The 20,504-nt window shown below is 45.3% G+C and overlaps 1 protein-coding gene across 11 annotated transcripts in view; it reads left to right on the top strand.

The window, feature by feature from the left end:
* The window catches only part of PCNT (pericentrin), a 151,041-nt gene that overhangs the window by 77,986 nt on the left and 52,551 nt on the right, over positions 1–20,504 (top strand). For 10 of the 11 annotated variants that reach the window (XM_087417893.1, XM_087417888.1, XM_087417884.1 and 7 more), the window contains 7 exons: positions 3,236–3,465; positions 4,135–4,251; positions 4,353–4,373; positions 5,196–5,402; positions 8,299–8,469; positions 8,701–8,853; positions 10,224–10,316. In XM_087417893.1, the coding sequence (XP_087274019.1) occupies positions 3,236–3,465; positions 4,135–4,251; positions 4,353–4,373; positions 5,196–5,402; positions 8,299–8,469; positions 8,701–8,853; positions 10,224–10,316 (992 nt within the window). The remainder of the gene's footprint in view (positions 1–3,235; positions 3,466–4,134; positions 4,252–4,352; positions 4,374–5,195; positions 5,403–8,298; positions 8,470–8,700; positions 8,854–10,223; positions 10,317–20,504) is intronic. The other variant, XM_087417885.1, reaches the window with a different exon arrangement.

Here is a 20,504-nt window from a genome sequence, read left to right as displayed (position 1 = left end):
CCAGTGGGAGACACACAGCGGTGGGACCAGCTGAGTGTGCCATGGAACAGCCTCGTCTTAGCTGCCCAAGGGCCGAGTGGCTCTGCCTTAGCTGGGCCTGGATCCGGTGGCCCTTGGTCCAGTCTCCCGTGGCGGTGTCTGTGTCCGTCCCCTGGGGCTCTGCCTCAGCTGGGCCGGGCTCCTCCTCTGCCTCTTCCTGAGGCCGTGACCGCCCCTCCGCTTCTGTGTCTCTGGTTCGGCCTGCGAGAGGCCTGGCTCCCTTGTGTGGCTGGAGCCCCCGGAGCGCCTCCGCAGACGTGGGAGCTGGGCCAGGGAGGGGCAGACAGACCCATGGAGCCCTTCCCGACCCAGGCTGGTCTTTCCTCCTTCGCTTCGTTTTGTCACCAGGAAATTCTTGGCTTTCTCTGGGGTCCTCTCGGGTTGCTTTCATTTTTGCATTGTTATCCCCACCTTAATTTCTCGCTCTGACCTCTGTTCCTCCCCTTCACCCTGCCGCACGATTCTGTGCTCCCATTTAGGGTCTCACGTGTGCACTGCCACACTAAGGTGCTCCTGGGTAAGCTGTCTGAGAAGCTGCCCGCTAGCACACCTGATCTTCCCTGACCACAGCCCCCCTGGGTGGGGTCCAGGAGGCGGCCACTTGGTTCTCATTCTGCTTTGGGTCCTTGTGAACATGGGCCAACTTGTCAAGAGTTTTGGGAAGTCCCGGCACCTCGTGGGGAAATTCAGCCTTCCTTGCCCGTCTGTGTGGCTCCTCTTCAGCTGTGCGGCGTGTCTCATGGCCACCTTCAGGGCGATGCCGTCTGTCCTGTGTGTTTTCCTTTGTCTCCTTTAAAAGTCAACACGAAAGCCCCTGGGAGCCGGGACCTGCTGTGACACGAGGACAGACACTGGCTGTAGTAGTCCATCTGAGCTGCTGTAACAGAATTCCACAGATTGGGTGTCAACGACAGATATTTATTGCTCATAGTCCTGGAGGCTGGAGGTCCAAGGTCAAGGCGCCGGCACGGTCGCCTCCTGGTGAGGGCTGCTTCCTGGGTCACACGGCGTCTTCTTGCTATGTCCTCACATGCAGAAGGGGCAGGAGCCCTCTGCAGTCTCGTCTAGAAGGGTGCTAATCCCCTCGTGAGGCTCCTGAGCACCTCCTATGGGCCCCACCTCCTAACCATCATGTCTGGGGTTAAGTTCACCTGTGAATTTGGGGGGACACAGACATTCAGACCATGGCGGTGGCATTATGGAAACACACGAGTGTCAGGGGTTGTCCGAGGCCGGAAACGTTCCTGGAGTCCTGCGCCGACACTCGCTTCGCTTATTTCTGACTGTCATGTTCTAGGTCACACATTCTTCTGTTTCCATCTCTGAAAAGGCTGTGTGTTTTCATTTATAGGCATTCCTGTTACTCTAGCACATAAGGATTCAGGTCTGTAAAAACAGACGAATGATTTCTGTGTGATATGCTGTATGTTTGCACCAGATTTTACAACATTTTACTAAAGAGGAAAAATACTTCAGCGCTTTTGAGGCCAACTATTAAATAACATGGTGACTGTGACCTTCAGTACTCGTATGTAGAGCAGTGAGGTCTCTGGCAAGGCTCACCGCAGTTGCGGAGCCACGGCGCGTGCTGCTTTGCAGTAGCCCATCTCACGGTGGCTGCAGTGTCCTTGGGCTGGCGGCCCTGGGGGCCCAGAAGGTCTCGAGGGAGGGGCTCGGGGCCCAGGGGGCTCCTGTACTGGTCCGACCTCACAGTTGTCCCTCAGCATGGCCTGAATAGCCACACCGACGCTTTCCCCTCTGTCCTGCCTGCACGCAGGCGCCTGTGATGTCAGCCAGGTGCCTTTCCTCCATCTCGTGGCCCCATTGCGTGTGGCCCTGAAGGTGGTGTTGTCTGGGTGGGCACCTGGGGAGCGCTGACCGTCGCAGCAATGGTACACAAGCCCCCGACTCATGTCTCTGAGGGCTGTGAATGACGTTCTGACTGCATGTTTAAAGCTAATTTACCTTAATTGCTGACTTATTAGCATGAAAATTTATTGAGAATGTTATATTAGTGGTGATGATAGTTTGTCGTAAAAGATTGACAGATTTTTATAAACCGAGAAATTAAGATTTGAAAGCTGGTGAAATGTAAATAAAAACTTACGAACTTAACATTTCAGTTTTCGGGTAGTTTGAGCACTTCGAGACTTGTCAGAGGCAAAATGCTTATCAGTTTGTAGTTTCCACTTGGGTTGTGGCTCCTCACCCGGTTAACTTTAGACTGACTTTTTTTTTTTTTTTTTTTTTAAAGATTTTATTTATTTATTTTTTCCCCCCAAAGGCCCAGTAGATAGTTGTGTGTCATAGCTGCACATCCTTCTAGTTGCTGTATGTGGGACGCGGCCTCAGCATGGCCGGAGAAGCAGCGCGTCGGTGCGAGCCCGGGATCCGAACCCGGGTCGCCAGCAGTGGAGCGCGCTCACTTAACCACCAAGCCACGGGGCCGGCCCCTAGACTGACTTTTGATTTGCTGATAGCGTGACGCCTTTGCTCCAGCACAGCCCCAGCCCCGGGCACGTGGTGAGCACCTTTACTGTCCGTGGACCCGCTGGGGAGCCTCCTCATCAGGGCTTGTGCTCCCTCGGAGGGAGGTTCTAAGTTACATTTTATGTTTCCATATTGGAGAATCCAGTGAAGTTGTCATTCCTAGAAAATTACCTGACGTGTCATTTGGGAATAACAAGTTTTCTTGGCCTTAAAATTTTTTTATCCAATTTTCATTTAAAAGATGTGATTTTTTTTTTCTTTTGTTAACAGTACTTGACTTTATTTTCAGTGGCTACTTGGCTAACTTGTGGCTGTGTTAGTTAGGATGTGGGCTCAGCGTCTGACAGGACACGGACTCACCTGGCTTGCTGGGCGCATGTTTCCTCTGCTCGAGGCAGCTGTGGGGCCTTGGCCGTGTCACATCCCTGTGGGAGGAGAAGGAACGGAAAGGGAAGAGCCATGCCCTTCTCTGTGGGGCGGGGTCTGGAAGTCTCAGGGAACCTGTTCTCCAGTCCCCCGGCCAGGACTTGGTCCCAGAATACCAGGGAGGCTGGACATGGTGTCTGCTTCTTCCCGGGCGGCCGTGTGCTGTGTCTGCTGTGGAAACGTCGCTACTGGGAAATGCACGTTTTGTGTTTCTGCTGTAACACAAGCGCCTTGCCCTGAGCTGTGGGGACTTTCCTCATCTGTTTTCTTTGATCTTTAGCTCTTCGGAGGGAAGTGGAATATCTAGCCAAGGAGCAGTCGGAGACCAGGAAACAGTCTGAAAAAGACCGCTCAGCTCTGCTGTCCCAGATGAAGGTGTTAGAGGCTGAACTGGAGGAGCAGCTCTCTCGGCATCAGGCGTGCGCCGGGCAGGCCGCGGAGCTCTCCGCCCTGCGGCAGCAGATGGAGTCTCTGGACAAGCACTTGCGTAGCCAGCGGCAGTTCATGGATGTAAGAATTTTGGAGAATAAGTTTTATTTGTATCACTGGCAGTCATCTTTATCACATGAACTTCTTTCCAGGTCATTAAATGAGCTTCTGCACCACGGCAGTAGATACCTGTGCAGATGGACCGTCACTTTTCCACTGTCTCTCGGTGGCCTTTCGGCTGTTGTCGGCATTTTGTGGTGTGTGACTCTTAGGGAACACCCTTCTGAGCCCCTCGCCACGCGCTCCTCTCTGGTCTGGGAGAAGTCTCTAACGGCCGACTGCTGGTCCTGTGTGCCCCGCGCCGGGCGCCGTCCGGGAGGTGCCTGCAGCCTCCTGCTGCTTCCCCTGGACTGTGCTGTCTGCTCTTTCTGTGTCTTGTCTTCCTGTCAACGTCCAAGAGCCTCCCCTGCGTTACACCTAAAGGGCCATTCCTCTTCCTTCACCCTGTCTACAAAGTGGCCGCAATGAGGGAGCCCGCCTACTGGGCAGTGGACGCGTGTGTGAAGTGGAAGCCCTGGCCGCAGCGTGAAAGGCGTAGTGGGCAGTCAGCGCCAGGCCAGGCCCTTTCCTCTCTCGACCGCACACCTTTCACTTGCCCCTCCTGGTGCCACAGGAGATGTGCTGTGTCTCAGTGAGCACTTCTGAGCAGTCTCAGAGGAAACGATGCAAACAGACTGCCTCTCATGACAGGAGCAGGCCGTCGAGAGGGAGCAGGAGCGCGAGGACTTCCAACAGGAGATTCAGAGGCTGGAGGAGCAGCTCCGACAGGCGGCCAGGCCGCAGCCCTGGGGCCCCCGCGACAGCCATGTAAGTCAGCCTGCTGTGCCGCGCGTGGGGTGGCTGTTGTCTGTGGCATTTTTAAACTTTATTTTTTGAAACTTTTTCCTTCCATGTACGTGGAACAACAGCGGGCACAGCTGGATGAGGAGGTAGGGGTGCGCTGTCTGCTGTCCGTCGAGTGGTCCGTGCTGCCTCCTTGCCCGCCCTCTGCATGGCCATGGGGGGCGTTGGGCACCTGGTCCTGTTTCTTGCTTGTTTTTCTTGCTTCCTTCCGCTTGGGGCTGGAATGATCTGCTTCCCCCTGTCTGAGGTAGCTGTGGTTGATTTGCTTGTTCTTTTTTAAAATTAAATTTGTTTTGAGATGATTGTGGATTGACTTGCAGTTGTGAGAAATAAGACCCAGAGAGATTCCGTGTCCCCTTCACCCAGTTCCCCCTGTGGTGACATCCTGCAGAGCTCTGCCCCAGATTACCGCCTGATGTGGACGTGCAGACAGACGAGATGGGTTCCCTCCCCGCGGGCCCCTCAGGCTGCCTTCCCTCCCCCCCACTAACCTGTCCTCTGCTTGGTGGTTTTATTATTTCCATGCTATTAAACAAATAGACCTTACGTTGTGTAACCTTTTAGAACTGACTTTTTTCACTCAACCTAATTCTCTAGATTCATCCAGGTTGTTGCTGTGTCTGTAGTTAATTCTTTTTTATTGCTGAGTAGCTCTCCGTTCCTTACTGTCAAAATTAATCTTATTTTACTAACACATATTGTGTTATATTATTATTTTTATATGTCATCTTATTGAGAGCATGGCCTTGTTAATCCAGTTTTATCATATTCTTTCACTAGGCTTCATTGTGCAGCCTAGGTCTAAACCATGTAGATCTGTTTTCTCTCAGTTGTAGTGTGTACTTTATTTAGAAGGTAGTTTTGTTTTTTTAAATATTGTATTTCTCAAGCATTTTTTGTTGTTTTAGGTTGAATTGTTACAAGAAAAATTGAGAGAAAAGTCAGATGGACTTAATGAATTGGTTATAAAGAAAGAACTGGCAGATAGACAAGTATTGATCCAGGAAGAGGAAATTAAACATCTCGAGGAAATGAATGCCAACACCAGAAGGAAAGTGATCCAGCTCCAAGAAGAACTGGAAAAGCAGAGAAAAACTGTGAAAGAGTTACAGCAAGTAAACACCCTTTGTCCAGTTGGAGTTCCGTCAGGGTCTCTGGTTAACGGTGGCACTTGCTGGTGCATTGCCCCAAGCTCTCTGAGCCGCTGGGGGGTGGGGGGTGGGGCCTTTCTTTCTTGCTTTCACTTGTGCCGTTGGCTGCACCAGAAAGACCACGTGGGAGCAAGGACCCCAGACCGATGGGCAACAGAGTTCTCTCTGAGCTCTGCTTTTATTAACTCTAAGGAACAATGCTCTGCGTGTCTCTGTGCTGTCAGCCCTCTGCTGCAGCGCCACCTCACTTCACTCCTGACACTTCTGGTCACTAAATGTGGGAGGGGGGTCCCCACACCAAGCCGTTCTCCAGTTCCCAGCAGACCCCAGCTGCGGGTCCTACAACTTCACTCAATTCTGACACCATCTACCTAGAGATGGCATCACATCCCACAGGGTAAGAGCTCAGTCCTACAAGATTCCCTCCCCCAGATGTCAATCACAAGTCCAAGATGAATAAATCGGAGGTTCCCACAACCCCTTCCTCAGGTTCGATTTATTTGCAAAAGCAGCTCACAGAACACAGAGAAACATTTTACTTACTAGATCACTGGTTTACTGTCAAAGGACATAACTCAGGAACAGCCAGGTGGAAGAGACGCGTAGGGTAAGGGATGAGAAGGGAAACAGAGCTTCATGTTCTCTGGGAGCAGCACCCTCCCAGCACCTCCATGTGTTCGCCAACCCAAAAACTCTCTGAACCCGTCCTGTTGGGTTTCTATGGAGGTTCCATGACATAGGCACGACTGATTAAATCATTGACCACTGGTGACCGATTCAACCTCCAGTTCCTCTCCTTTCCTGGAGGTCGGGGTGGGGGTGGGGGTGGGGCGGGGGGAACTGAAAGTGCCAACCCTCCAATCACATGGTGGGTTTCCCTGGCGACCAGCCCCCAGCCTTAGGTGTTTGCCCAGAGTCTCCTCATTCACATAAACTCAGATGTGGTTGAAAGGGGTTATTATGAATATCAAGACACCTTTATCACTCTCATCACTCAGGAAGTTCCAAGGGTTTTAGGAGCTGTGAGCCAGGAATCAGACGAAGACCAAATATGTGCAGTCACGTACCACATAATGATGTCTCGGTCAGCAACAGACTGCACATATGACGGTGGTCCCATAGATTAGCACCATGTAGTCTGGGTGTGTAGTGGGCTCTACCATCTAGGTTTGTGTAAGTACACTCTGTGATGTTCACACAACGACAGAATTGCCTAACGATGCATTTCTCAGAACATGTCTCTGTCAAAATGTGACACATGACGTGTTTCTTGTTATAAATCACAATATCACGTTTAGTATAATAGCATTTTGTACCAATTTTTACAGTACTCCTTTATTTCTCAAGCACTCTGAACTTATCCTTAGTAATTTCATAAAGTACATGTTCAACCTTTTATGTTGAAAAAACTTATTTCATTAGGTACTTTACTTAGAGCTAGTTATAATCATTTAAATTTTTGTGTTCAGGAATTTACATCAACTCCCCAGGGGAAATACTTCAGTGATAGTTTTTCATATTGTAGTTTGGAATTATGCACCTGTGATGTACAGGAGTGTTTTTGTATCTGCAAGTTTCAGCCGAGGTGGGAAAGCCAAGTGTGATTGGGGTCATCTGATTGCCATGTGCTCCAGTCTTTCCTGGCAGCACTTGTTCCCTCCTTGTGATCCTTCAGTCAAAAGGAATTCAACTTCTGATGTTTCATTTCATGTCACTGGGGTTAAAAATTACTTGAAAAGTGAGTCTCAATGAGAAATTTTATTTTAGAATCCTAAGTTTGACCTTAAGACAAATCCTCTTCAAGAAGGAGAGTTTTGGGCTGGCCCCGTGGCTTAGCTGTTAAGTGCGTGCGCTCCGCTGCTGGCGGCCCGGGTTCGGATCCTGGGCGCGCACTGACTCACCACTTCTCTGGCCATGCTGAGGCCGTGTCCCACGTACAGCAACTGGGAGGATGTGCAGCTGTGACATACAACTATCTACTGGGGCTTTGGGGGAAAAATAAATAAATTTAAAAAAAAAAAAAAAAAAAAGAGTTTTTATCATGTGTGTTTGGTTCTTGAAAATGCTGATGAGAACCATTGAATGAAGTCAGAGCTCTTTCTTGCAGACAGGTTCACTCTCTCGGGAAGGACGCCCAGCACAGGCCCAGGCGCTGTGTCACCTGGTTCCTGGAGGGAGTCGTGCCCCTGGTCCAGCCACTTCCTGGGCCTGTGTGGGGACAGCTCAGTTTGGGGCTGCCTTGTCTGTCCCTCCCTCCCTCACTTCTTACTTCCTTCCCTCTCTCCTTCCCTTCTTATTTTCCCCCTCCCTCCCTCCCTTCCTTCCCTCAGCAAACATTTACTGAGCTTATTAGGTGCTAGGGATGTAGAAAATGCCTTTTTTCCCTCCACAAAGTTGGACCATATATACAACTTTGTATGCCTATTTCTTCCCCACTTAATATGTTGTTACCATTTTATCCATGTTAAATGTTGTTTGAAGACTTTTTAATGTTTACAAATATTCGTCATATGGAGGTATCATCAGCCATTGCCGCATTCTTTGGCAAGTTGTTTCCAATTTTTGTTAAATTGCTAGCGGTCTAGAGACTGTTTTTGTACCTTTTTGAATAATTACTAAGGATAAATTCCTCACGGTGGAATCACGGGCACAGGCTATGGCTCTCTGTTGGGACTGCATCCTTCACTAGGCAGACCTCTGCTCAGCGTGGCCAGGTCTGTGGATCGTGTGTCTGGTACATGCAGATGTGTGCAGGTGTGCTCCAGGCAGAGCAAAGGACGGTTTACACTCTGACAAACAGCATTTTGAGGCCCCTGATTCCTGAAATACTTGCCTAAAATCTCCTTTTTTTCTTAAATAGGATAAAGAGGCATTACAGGAACAGCAGATGAGTAACTTGCTTCTGGTGTCCACACTGCAGTCTAAACTAGATGAGGGCAAATGCCCCGTGCCTCCTGTGGACAGCCGTCCCAAGGGCCCAGAAGTCCAGTTAGAGGCGGTGCAGAGGGCACTCCTGCAGCGTGAGAGCGAGGTACGTGGGGGGCGGGGCAGACAGGCGGTTTCCTTCGGCTCAGGGTCTGCTGGTGGCATCCACTGCACTTCAAATGATACAGTCACTGTATATTGTTTATAGTTTTAATGTGGGTTATAGGATAGTAATAACTTTTTTGGCATGTATTTTTAAATCTTTCAAAGTGATTTTAATAATTATTAAATCAATTGCAATATTTTTAATACCTGCCTTCTTTTGTTTTAATGAAAGATTCTGAACTTAAAAGAACAATTAGAAAAGATTAAAGATGACTTAGTAAGTAAAAACGAAGAAGTACTACATCTGACCTTAAAATTAGATATGCAGAACAACCATAGTGCCGTCAGTGTCAGAGAACTTCAGGAGGAGAATGCCAGTTTGAAGGTAAACGACAAGGACCCACCTTGACCCCTAAGTTTATGTTGATTATATAACAGCTGTGGCTGGCCAGCTGTGGGGACTGCCTGAGCCTCGGGCCTTTGCAGACGCGTGTGAGCCTTCTTCCTGAAGACAGGAGGAGGGCCCTGCTCTGGCGGGTGACACCAGGAGGTGCCTGACTTCTGCACTGAGCTTGGCAGCTGGGGCTGCGCCGGGAAGTGTTTGGGGGAAGCAGCTTTCCAGGAGTCAGGAGCGGAACACCAGTCACCTTGACTGGGAAGCTCCTCTGCGTTCACCTCCTGCACCATGCTCTCCTTCCTGCTTGCAACACCAATAGTCAGGCCTTTCAAAGGATGCTTATTGGGTCACAGTGCAGGAAAGGCACTTCCCTAGTGACAGAAACTGTGAGAGGAAAAAAATCATAGATTTGGAGCGATGTGACCTGCTTTTGGCCATTACAGGGGAACCCCATTCTAGAAGAAGTGGTTGCTAGTAAATGGTCGCTCATTGTCATCCTTCCTACCAGTAGGATGGTAAAAAATCTGTTTTTAAATCTTCTCTACTATCTTAATGTAATTGTGCTTTTGAAGCAAAAAGAAAAACAACCTCTGTATAGTGGAGATGATAATCCAAGTTGTAAAGAAATCAGAACCTTAAAAGGTGGCTGTGAGATACGTGAGTTTAGAATCAGTGTCTGCGCTGCTGACCCGGCAGTTGCTGGATGAGTGAACTAATAGCAGTGAAAGAAATTCAGGGGGTTGTGTCGTTTATGCCCGATCCTCACCAAGGTTGCAGCTGTACAATTTTAAAATGTCTTCAGTGAAAATAGAGTTTTAAGGCAATCTTAGTCATTAGTTGTCCTTTTGGTGGGAATTTGTCCTTAATTAATAGACGAGAAGCAGATAAGAGCACACTTTACTTACTCTTTGGTGATTGCTTTTAAATAAATTGCCTGGGGCCGGCTCCGTGGCTTAGCGGTTAAGTGCGCGCGCTCTGATGCTGGCGGCCCGGGTTCGGATCCCGGGCGCGCCCCGAGGCACCGCTTCTCCGTCCAACGCGAGGCCGAGTCCCACGTACAGCAACTAGAAGGATGTGAACCTATGACATGCAACTATCTACTGGGGCTTTGGGGGGAAAAAAAATGAATAAATAAAATCTTTAAATAAATTGCCTGGAGAACTGCAGTGATTAATTTTTGCAAGTCAAGCTCTAATATGTCATTTTAAAAAGAAAGCACTTTAATAGAAAAATATTTTCAAATGAAATGTTGGTATTTAAAACTATAGGCGTATTCAATGAGGATATTTCACTTCTGCAGGATCAGGGGACTGTTTCCCATAGTAATGGTGGCTTTATTATTATTATCATTTCCACAGGCATTTCTGCAGAACAAAGAAAGGGAGATAAAGTGTGTGAGTGAGCAGCTCGAGGCGCAGCTGGCTGGGATGGGAAGCAGCGCTCTCAGTGAGGTAGGCCTGCCCTGACGCTGGACGCGCTGGACACAGTCCAGGCTTGTGCCTTTGGCCGTAACAGTGTCTTGCGCATTATGTTTTTGGTAGTTTGTAGCTGTGATCTGGGGATCAACAGGGGCCTCTGGGATGACAGTAGTCTGTGTCTTTATATGAAGTTGAGAGTGGTGTTTTTCATTAATTTTGGAGGTAAGGATGGTGGGAGGTTGGTGGGGTAAAAAGAAGTTTTATCTGTAGTTTTTCATGTCTCCAAATTTTGCAGTGACAGAGGCTATTGGGATATTAATGATCTGTGTTGGTATCTTATATATTTGGCAAAATTTAAAGATATCATTTTGTGTTACTTTGAGAAATGCCTTTAAAACTGGTGACTAATTGTTTAAAGGAGATTGTATCTGTTATTACTCCTTAGTGCTCCAGAATTGGCCATGTGAGTATAATTTTACATACTAAAATATATACATATTAAAGAGAGTTTATGTGATAAGGGAAATATTTTAGTTCCATTAAGAATAGAAAGCTTTGTAAAGACAATCCCAAATATTTTCTTTTGAGATTTTTGTTCATTTCTAGATTTGCAAATCTGTACATCCTTTGTTTTCTGTAATTCTACTTTGAATTTTTTGTAAAGGTATGGATAGTATCTTTGCTTCAATATAACAAATAAAACTAAAATTTCATTTTTTTTTTTGTTTTTTTTGTTTTTTTTGTTTATTGCAGTAACATTGGTTTATAACATTGTAAAAATTTCAGGTGTACATCATTATACTTCTATTTCTGCATGGACTACATCACGTTCACCACCAAAATACTAATTACAACCCATCACATGTACTGAATTATCCCTTTCACCCCCCTCCCTCCTCCCTTCCCCTCTGGTAACCACCAATCCAATCTCTGTCCCTATGTGTTTGTTTATTGTTGTTATTATCTACTACTTAATGAAGGAAATCATACAGTATTTGACCTCCCTCTGACTTATTTCACTTTGCATTATACCCTCAATGTCCATCCATGTTGTCACAAATGCCTGGATTTCATCGTTTCTTATGGCTGAGTAGTATTCCATTGTGTATATATACCACATCTTCTTTATCCATTCGTCCCTTGATGGGCACTTAGGTTGCTTCCAAGTCTTGGCTATTGTGAATAACGCTGCAATGAACACAGGGGTGCACGTACCTTTGCAAATTGGTGTTTTCAAGTTCTTTGGATAAATACCCAACAGTGGAATAGCTGGATCATATGGTAGTTCTATCTTTGATTTTTTGAGGAATCTCCATACTGTTTTCCATAGTGGCTGCACCAGTTTGCACTCCCACCAGCAGTGTATGAGAGTTCCCTTTTCTCCACATCCTCTCCAACACATATTGTTTCCTGTCTTGTTAATTATAGCCATTCTGACGGGCGTGAGGTGATATCTCATTGTAGTTTTGATTTGCATTTCCCTAATAGTTAGTGATTTTGAACATCTTTTCATGTGTCTGTTGGCCATCTGTATATCTTCTTTGGAGAAATGTCTGTTCAGGTCTTTTGCCCATTTTTAATTGGGTTGGTAGTTTTTGTTGTTGAGATGCATGAGTTCTTTATATATTTTGGAGATTAAGCCCTTATCAGATGTATGGTTTGCAAATATCTTCTCCCAATTGTTAGGTTGTCTTTTCGTTTTGTTGATGGTTTCCTTTGCTGTGCAGAAGCTTTTTAGTTTGATGTAGTCCCATTTGTTTATTTTTTCTATTGTTTCTCTTGCCCGGTCAGATGTGGTGTTTGAAAAGATGTTGCTAAGACCAATGTGGAAGAGCGTACTGCCTATGTTTTCTTCTAGAAGTTTCATAGTTTCAGGTCTTACATTCAAGTCTTTAATCCATTTGGAGTTGATTTTTGTGCATGGTGTAAGGTAAGGGTCTACTTTCATTTCTTTGCATGTGGCTATCCAGTTTTCCCAACACCATTTGTTGAAGAGACTTTCTTTTCCCCATTGTATGTTCTTGGCTCCCTTGTTGAAAACTACCTGTCCATAGATGTGTGGGTTTATTTCCAGGCTCTCTATTCTGTTCTATTGATCTGTGTGTCTGTTTTTGTGCCAGTACCATGCTGTTTTGCTCTGTAGATTAGTTTGAAATCAGGGAGTGTGATACCTCCAGCTCTGTTCTTTTTTTTCAGGATTACTTTGGTTATTCGGGGGTCTTTTGTTGTTCCAGATAAATTTTAGGATTCTTTGTTCGATTTCTGTGAAAAATGTTGTTGGAACTTTGATAGGGATTGCATTGAATCTGTAGATGGCTTTAGGAAGTATGGACGTTTTGACTATGTTAATTCTTCCAATCCAAGGGCTCAGAATATCTTCCCATTTTTTTGTGTCTTCTATTTCTTTCAACAATGTTTTATAGTTTTCAGTGTACAGGTCTTTCACCTCTTTGGTTAAGTTTATTCCTAGGTATATTTTATTCTTTTTATTGCAATTGTAAATGGGATTATATTCTTAATTTCTCTTTCTGCTACTTCATTGTTAGTGTATAGAAAAGCAACTGAGTTTTGTATGTTGATTTTGTATCCTGCAACTTTACTGTATTCATTTATTATTTTTGAAAGTTTTTGTTGGATTCTTTAGGGTTTTATATGTATAAAATCATGTCATCTGCAAAGAGTGACAGTTTCACTTCTTCTTTTCCAATTTGGGTCTCTTTTTTTCTTTTTGTTGCCTGATTGCTCTGGCTAGGACATCCAATACTATGTTAAATAAGAGTGGTGAAAGTGGACATCCATGTTCCTGTTCTTAAAGGGATAGCTTTCAGTTTTTCTCCATTGAGAATGATATTAGCTGTGGTTTTGTCATATATGGCTTTTATTATGTTGAGGTACTTTCCTTTTATACCCATTTTATTGAGAATTTTTATCATAAATGGAGACTGTACTTTATCAAATGCTTTCTCTGCATGTATTGAGATACTCATGTGATTTTTATTCTTAATTTTGTTAATGTGGTATATTACGTCGATTGATTTGCGGATGTTGAACCATCCTTCCATCCCTGGAATAAATCCCACTTGGTCGTGGTGTATGATCTTTTAAATGTATTGTTGTATTGCATTTGCTAGTATTTTGTTGAGGATTTTTGCGTCGATGTTCATCAGTGATGTTGGCCTGTAATTTTCTTTTTTTTGTGTTGTCCTTGTCTGGTTTTGGTATCAGGGTAATGTTCGCTTTGTAAAATGAGTTAGGCAGCTTCCCCTGCTCTTCAATTTTTTGGAAGAGTTTGAGAAGGATAGGTATTAAGTCTTCTTTGAGTGTTTGGTAGAATTCACCAGGGAAGCCGTCTGGTTCTGGAATTTAACTGTTTTGATCTCCTTACTGGTGATTGGTCTATACAGATTCTCTATTTCTTCTTGATTCAGTTTTGAAAGGTTGTAAGAGTCTAAGAATTTATCCGTTTCTTCTAGATTACCCAATTTGTTGCTGTATATCTTTTCGTAGTATTCTCTTAAAATCTTTTGTATTTCTGAGGTGTCCATTGTAGTTTCTCCTCTTTCATTTCTGATTTTATTTTATTTATTTATTTATTTTGTGAGGAAGATCAGCCCTGAGCTAACATCTGTTGCCACTCCTCCTCTTTTTTCTGAGGAAGAATGGCCCTGGGCAAACATCCGTGCCCATCTTCCTCTGCTTTATATGGGACGCCACAACAGCATGGCTTGACAAGTGGTGCGTCAGTCCATGCCCGGGATCCGAACCTGTGAACCCTGGGCTGCCAAAATGGAGCGCTCGAACTTAACCGCTGTGCTCCTGGGCTGGCCCCCATTTCTGATTTTATTTATTTGAGCCTTCTCTGTTTTTTTCTTGGTGAGTCTAGCTAAAGGCTTGTCAATTTTGTTTATCTTTTCAAAGAGCCAGTTCTTAGTGTCATTGATTTTTTTTTTTTTTTTTTTAGTCTCTATTTCATTTATTTCTGCCCTGATTTTTATTATTTCCTTCCTTCTACTGATTTTGGGCTTTGTTTGTTCTTCTTTTTCCACTTCTTTTAGGTACATTGTTAGATTGCTTATTTGAGATTTTTCTTGTTTGTTGAGGTAGGCTTGTATTGCTGTAAACTTCCCTCTTAGAACCGCTTTTGCTGTATGCCATAAATTTTGGCATGTTGTAGTTCCATTTGCATTTGTCTTCAGGTATTTTTTGATTTCTTCGTTGACCCAGTGGTTGTTCAGTAGCATTTTGTTTCATCTTCACGTATTTGTGGCTTTTCTGATTTTCTTTCTGTAGTTGATTTCTATTTTCATACCATTTTGGTCAGAAAAGATGCTTGGTATTATTTCAGTTTCTTAAATTTATTGAGACTTATTTGTTGCCTAATATGTGATCTATCCTGGAGAATGTTCCATGTGCATTTGAAAAGAATGTGTATTCTGTAGTTTTTGGATGGAATGTTCTATATATATCTACTAAGTCCATCTGGTCTAATGTGTCACTTAAAGGCTAATGTTTCCTTATTGATCTTCTGTTTGGATGATGTATCCACTCGTGTAACTATTATTGTGTTGTTTATTTCTCCTTTTATGTCTGTTAATAATTGCTGTATATATTTAGGCGCTCCTATGTTGGGTGCATAGATATTTACAAATGTCTTATCCTCTTGTTGGATTGTTCCCTTTATCATTATGTATTGTTCTTCTTTGTCTCTTGTTAGTTTTTGTTTTAAAGTCTGTTTTGTCTGATATGAGTATTGCTACCCCAGCTTTCTTTTCATTGCCATTTGCATGGAGTTTCTTTTTCCATCCCTTTGCTTTCAGTTTGTGAGTGTCTTTAGGTCTAAAGTGTGTCTCTTGTATGCAACATATATATGGGTCTTGTTTTTTTATCCAGTCGGCCACCCTATGCCTTTTGATTGGAGCATTTAGTCCATTGACATTTAAAGTAGCCATTGGTAAGAATGTACTTATTGCCATTTTGTTACTTTTCTTTTGGGTGTTTTAGTAGTTCTTTGTTCCTTCCTTCTTCTCTCGCTGTCTTCCCTTGTGGTTTGATGGCTTTCTTTAGAATTATGTTTGGCTTCTTTTTTCTTAATTCTTTTGTATTTATTATAGGTTTGTGGTTTTTGGTTACCATGAGGTTCATATATAATAATCTATGTATATAACAATCTATTTGAAGTTGATGGTCTCTTTAGTTTGACTTCTTGCCAGAAGCTCTACTCTCTTACTCCCCTCCTCCCACATTTTATGTTTTTGTTATCATATCTAACCTTTTTTTTTTTGAGGAAGATTAGCTCTGAGCTAACATCTGTTGCCAATCTTCCTCTCTTTTGCTGAGGAAGACTGGCCCTGAGCTAACATCTATGCCCATCTTCCTCTACTTTATATGGGACGCTGCCACAGCATGGCTTAAGAAGTGGTGCGTCAGTGTGCGCCCGGGATCTGAACCTGCAAACCCCGGGCCACCGCAGTGGAGCACACGCACTTAACCGCTATGCCACTGAGCCAGCCCCCATTCTTTCAGCACTTCAGATATATCATGCGACTCCCTTCTAGCCTGTAAGTTTTCTGCTGAGAAGTCAGCTATATAGCCTTATGGGGTTTTCTTTGTATGTTACTTGTTGCCTTTCTCTTGCGGCTTTTAGGATTCTCTATCTTTAATTCTTGACATTTCAACTATGATGTGTCTTGGTGTGGGCTTCTTTCAGTTTATCTTTTATGGTGCTCTCTGTGCTTCCTGTACCTGGATGTCTGTTTCCTTCCTTAGGTTAGGAAAGTTTTCAGCTATTATTTCTTCAAATAGGTTCTCTGCCCCTTCGTCTTGCTCGTCTCCTTCTGGGACACCTATAACACGAATTTTAGTGTACTTGATGTTTTCCCAGAAGTCCCTAGAGTGTCCTGGTTCTTTTTAATTCTTTTTTCTTTTATCTGTTCAGCCTGGGTGATTTCCTCTAGTCTTTCGTCCAGCTTACTGATCTGTTCTTCTGTAACATCTATCCTGCTATTGAGTCCCTCTAGTGAACTTTTCATTTCCAGTATTGTATTCTTCATTTCTGATTGGTTCTTTTTTATATTTTCCAATGTTTTGTTGACGTTCTCACTGCGTTCATCCATTCTTCTCCCAAGATCAGTAAGCATCCCTATGACTTTTTGTTTGTAGTCTTTGTCAGCTAGATTGTTTATCTCTTTTTTGTTTTGTTTTTTCTGGGGTTTTGTCCTGTTCCCTTACCTGGAATGTATTCCTCTGTCTCCTCATTTTGCCTCTTTCTCTGTGCTTATATCTACGTATTAGGTAGGTCAGCTATGTCTCCCGATCTTGGAGAGGTGGCCTTATGTAAGACATGCCTTATGAGGCCCAGCAGTGTGCTTCCCTTTCGTCACCAGTTCCAAAATGTTCCAGGAGTGCCCCTTGTATGTGCTACATGTGTCCTTCTGTTGTGGCAGGGTCGCTCTTGCTGCAGGTGCCCAGGGAGGCTACGTTGTCCCCCTGGCCGGCTGGTTGTAATGCTCAGCTGCATGTGGCTGCTACAGTCCCTTCAGTTACTTTTTCGGGCATGGGGACCCCCAGCACAGTAGGCTGCAAGGTCTAATGGCACATTCCTGCTGCAGTTTTTCTGTTAAGTGAGTAGACCCCCAGCGTGGCTGGTTGCTAGGCTCAGGGGCTTACAATTGCTGCAGGCCTCTGGCCTGATTGGCTGTTGTCAGCTCTCAGGCTTGCAGCTGGGTGGGGCTGGCCCCAGGCATGGGAGCACCCAGTTGTTTCACGCTTTGGAAGGTGGGCCCGATCCTCTATCTGGCTGTTTGAGAAGCACAAGTCTGCTACAGCTGACAGGCCCCATTGCCTGCATGACCACACACCCTGTCTACAAAGTCCTGTCCCATGTGTGCTCCCTGACCCACTGATGTGGGCCCAGTCACCCCACTACAGAGTCCCCACAAACTCCCCAATGCAGGCCCGCCCCTCATGCACACCCTGCCCCACAGAGGCCAACCTACTCACCTGGCTGCAGAGGTTCCAGGCACCCCGCCTATGCGGGCCCACAAGTTGCCCAAGGGCTTGCTACTGGATGGGGCCAGTCCCATCCAGTTTTCCCTAGGGTGGGCTGCCTGCCCTTGCTGAGCTGGATTAAATCAGTGCTTTAGTGGGTGGGGCAGACCTTGGGCAGAGAGGCCGAGGGAAGAACTCCAAAGACATCTGCCAGCGTCTGTGTTGGCATGCCTGTACTAGGTCACAACAATGTCTGATGCCCGTGTCTCAGTCCCTGGGGAGGTGGTCCCAGCCTGGGGAGGTCTCACCTGTCTCCAGGATGCACCCAGAGCCTATCACGTGAGTCTCTTTTCACCATAGGACTGTGCTCCTTTCTTTCTGGTGATTTTAGGTTGCTTTTTGAAACGGGTGAATTTGTGTGTGGGCCCTTTAAGAGCAGGCTTTTTTTCCCCTTATGTTTGATAGCTTTTCTGGGGATGTTCCCCGTGGTTGTGAAGAGCCAGCAACGCCAGGTGTTATGACAGTCGTCTCAGTTGTGCTGAGTCCAAAAGCTGCTTATTGTGGTAACACTCCCCCCCTCAGATCCCCCGCTCCTCCAGGGGAGGCTTCGTACCTTAAGGTTGCTCCCGGCTTGCCATGAAGCGCAGTTGCTCGAAGGTGGCTTTTTAATCTCTCCAGAAAGGAATTTCTGCCTCTTCTACCTCTGTCAGGATTGTTCCTTGTTGTGGGGGTTCTTTTTATCCAGTGTGCAGTTCTCTCTCAGGGGTAGTTGTTCCAAGAGTAGTTGTCAATTTGTTGTGTCTGTGGGAGGAGGTGAGTTCAGAGCCACCTATGCCGCCATCTTGAAACTGTCTCTTGGTTTCGTTTTTGTTTCTTTTTATCGTTTCCTTTCCTCTGCCAAGATTTCCTATCTTTTTGTTTATCGTGAACTACTTATCTATATGTCCTTCCACACAGCTGTGACATCTGCTTTAACATCCTTGTTTGCTCATTCCAGCATTTTTGTCATCTCAGGATTGGTTGCCATTGGTTGTCTTTTTTCTTAAGAATTGGTCACATGTTGCTGATTTTTTTTCCTGTGTAGATAATTTTCATTTGCATTCTTGATATTCTGCAAATTATGTCGTGGGGACTCTTGCTTCTGAGAGTGCTGAGTTTTTGTTTCCGTGGTAGTCCTCTTGGTCAGACTCAAGTGTGCACTCTGTCTTGCCTGCAGAGATCGTGCACAGATCAGCCCAGGACGTGGGTGGAGTTGACACACGGAGTTTGGGGTTTTCCTTCCCTACTTCTCTGTCTCTTCTCTGTTGTTCTCCACAGCTTTGGCTGCGCTGGTTCCTTCTTCTGTCCTCATCTTGCTGCGCTGCCCCAGGGCACAGCCTGAGAGCTGGAAACTCCCCCACCTGGTGGCCTCTGCCATGTCCAAGTCCCCTGCACAATGTCCTGGGCCCACAGGCAGGTGGGGTGTGGCCTGTCAGGTTTACACGAGGTTGGTTCTAAGGAGTGTCCGTCTGCACGCCTTTTCATGGAGCTCCACGGCCCCTTCTGGCTGCTGGTGTGTGTCTTCAGCCACACCTCATGTTGCCCCACAGAATCACACTCGCCAAGGGAGAAACACCCCTCCGAGACACCACTTCTGGGTCGGGTGGGCTGTCTTAGCTGCCTTGGGGGTGGGGGGCACTCAGGCCTGGTCCCCTCTGCACCGTCCCATGTCTAAAGGGCTCTGCACACGCTCAGGGAGACGCCGTCATATCTGCTGTTCTCAGGTCCCCGACCTGCAGTTGCCATCTTCCTTCTCTTGGTGCCATAACCTGTGGTTGCCCATCTGCTTCCTTGTCTGCTCCTATTGCGCTGTATCTCAGAGGACTTATTGTAGATTTTAGTGTTTCACGTTTTAAAGCCCGCTTCATGTTCTGGCTTGAATAGTTTATAATATTCATGTTGTGATTGTGGCTATTTTGTAATGTAGACCTTTTCATCTCAGTGTACTTAGTGCATTAAGTGAATAAGCACAAATTCTATACAATCATAATTATTCCTAAAACTTCCTCCCTTCACTTGTCTGTGAGCAGGGAGACATGGGTCTGTGCACGCACAGCACAAGGGTGTGAACTAGAGCTAAGTGTGACCGTCTCGCCTCACATCGAGAAATTCTCTTTTTCTAACTATATAATATGGCATTCAGATATGGTAAATGTGTGTGTGAGACGTGTAGCCGATATCATCCAAACCAAACCGAAAAGTTAATTAGTTTTCTTGTTTTCGTTTTCATTACAGGCCAGATTTGAATGTCAAAGTAATTGTTAAGTAGTACTGAAACCAAGAATTGTTATGAAGCCCTCAATTTTTAGATAGCAAAACATTAGACTATAACAAATTGGTTGAATGTTGTTAACTAAAACACAAACTGGTTAGAATTTTTTATTTTTTGGTCACTATCAGTGATGTGATCTTAAGAGAATGGAGTTTGGAGCCACATTGACATAGATTTCAGTCCTACATAGATTTCAGTCCTAATTTTCCATTTACTATCTTTGTGGTCTTGGCAAGATATTTAATATCTATGTTTTAATTTCTCTGTCTTTAATGTAGGAATAATAACATTTCTTACCTTAAAATTGTTGCAGATTGGATTAAATAGCACAGGTAGAAGCGTTCTTGGACGCCTGGTGTGGCACAGTCCTCAGGATGGGGTGGCTGAGGTAGCAGGATGGAAGCCCCACGTCCCCTGCAGACAGCATGGGAATGTGCTCAGTCACGCTCCTCATTAATGCACATTCCCTAACCCAATTTTCTCACTTTTATTCTTATTCTAGTGTTAGAATGACACCTAAAATCTAAATGTTCCCTTTAGGAAAATCAAACAAATCAAAGTTGTTTAGACAGTAACAAAGTACACATTTAGAAGGTGGTAAAAGATAAGTACATAGGTGTCGTTGATTGAGAAGTGGCCAGGTTAGAGCCTCCTCTGGGTTTTGATGGCCGAGGGTTGAGGTCCTAGTGGTGGTGGCACGGAGCCGTAACTGAAGTGTCAGAACGAGTGGCAAAGCAGCGACGGGAGGTCGTCCTGTTTGACTAGACCGATGTACTTGAAGTCGCTGGAGTGCAGCATTTTGGGTGTTTTTCCAATATTAAATGTCCTTTGGTGACTTTGTTAGTTTGCTCCCACAGCTGTTTTGTTTTTCAAGCTGTGAAGTCTCTCCACTTCTGTAAGAATGAATTTAGGCTGAACTGTGA

The sequence above is a fragment of the Ceratotherium simum genome, chromosome 27 (genome assembly GCF_057802395.1).
Source record: "Ceratotherium simum simum isolate JZ-2026a chromosome 27, ASM5780239v1, whole genome shotgun sequence".
Taxonomy (NCBI): Eukaryota; Metazoa; Chordata; class Mammalia; order Perissodactyla; family Rhinocerotidae; genus Ceratotherium; species Ceratotherium simum.
This window is presented reverse-complemented; position numbering and strand designations above follow the sequence as displayed.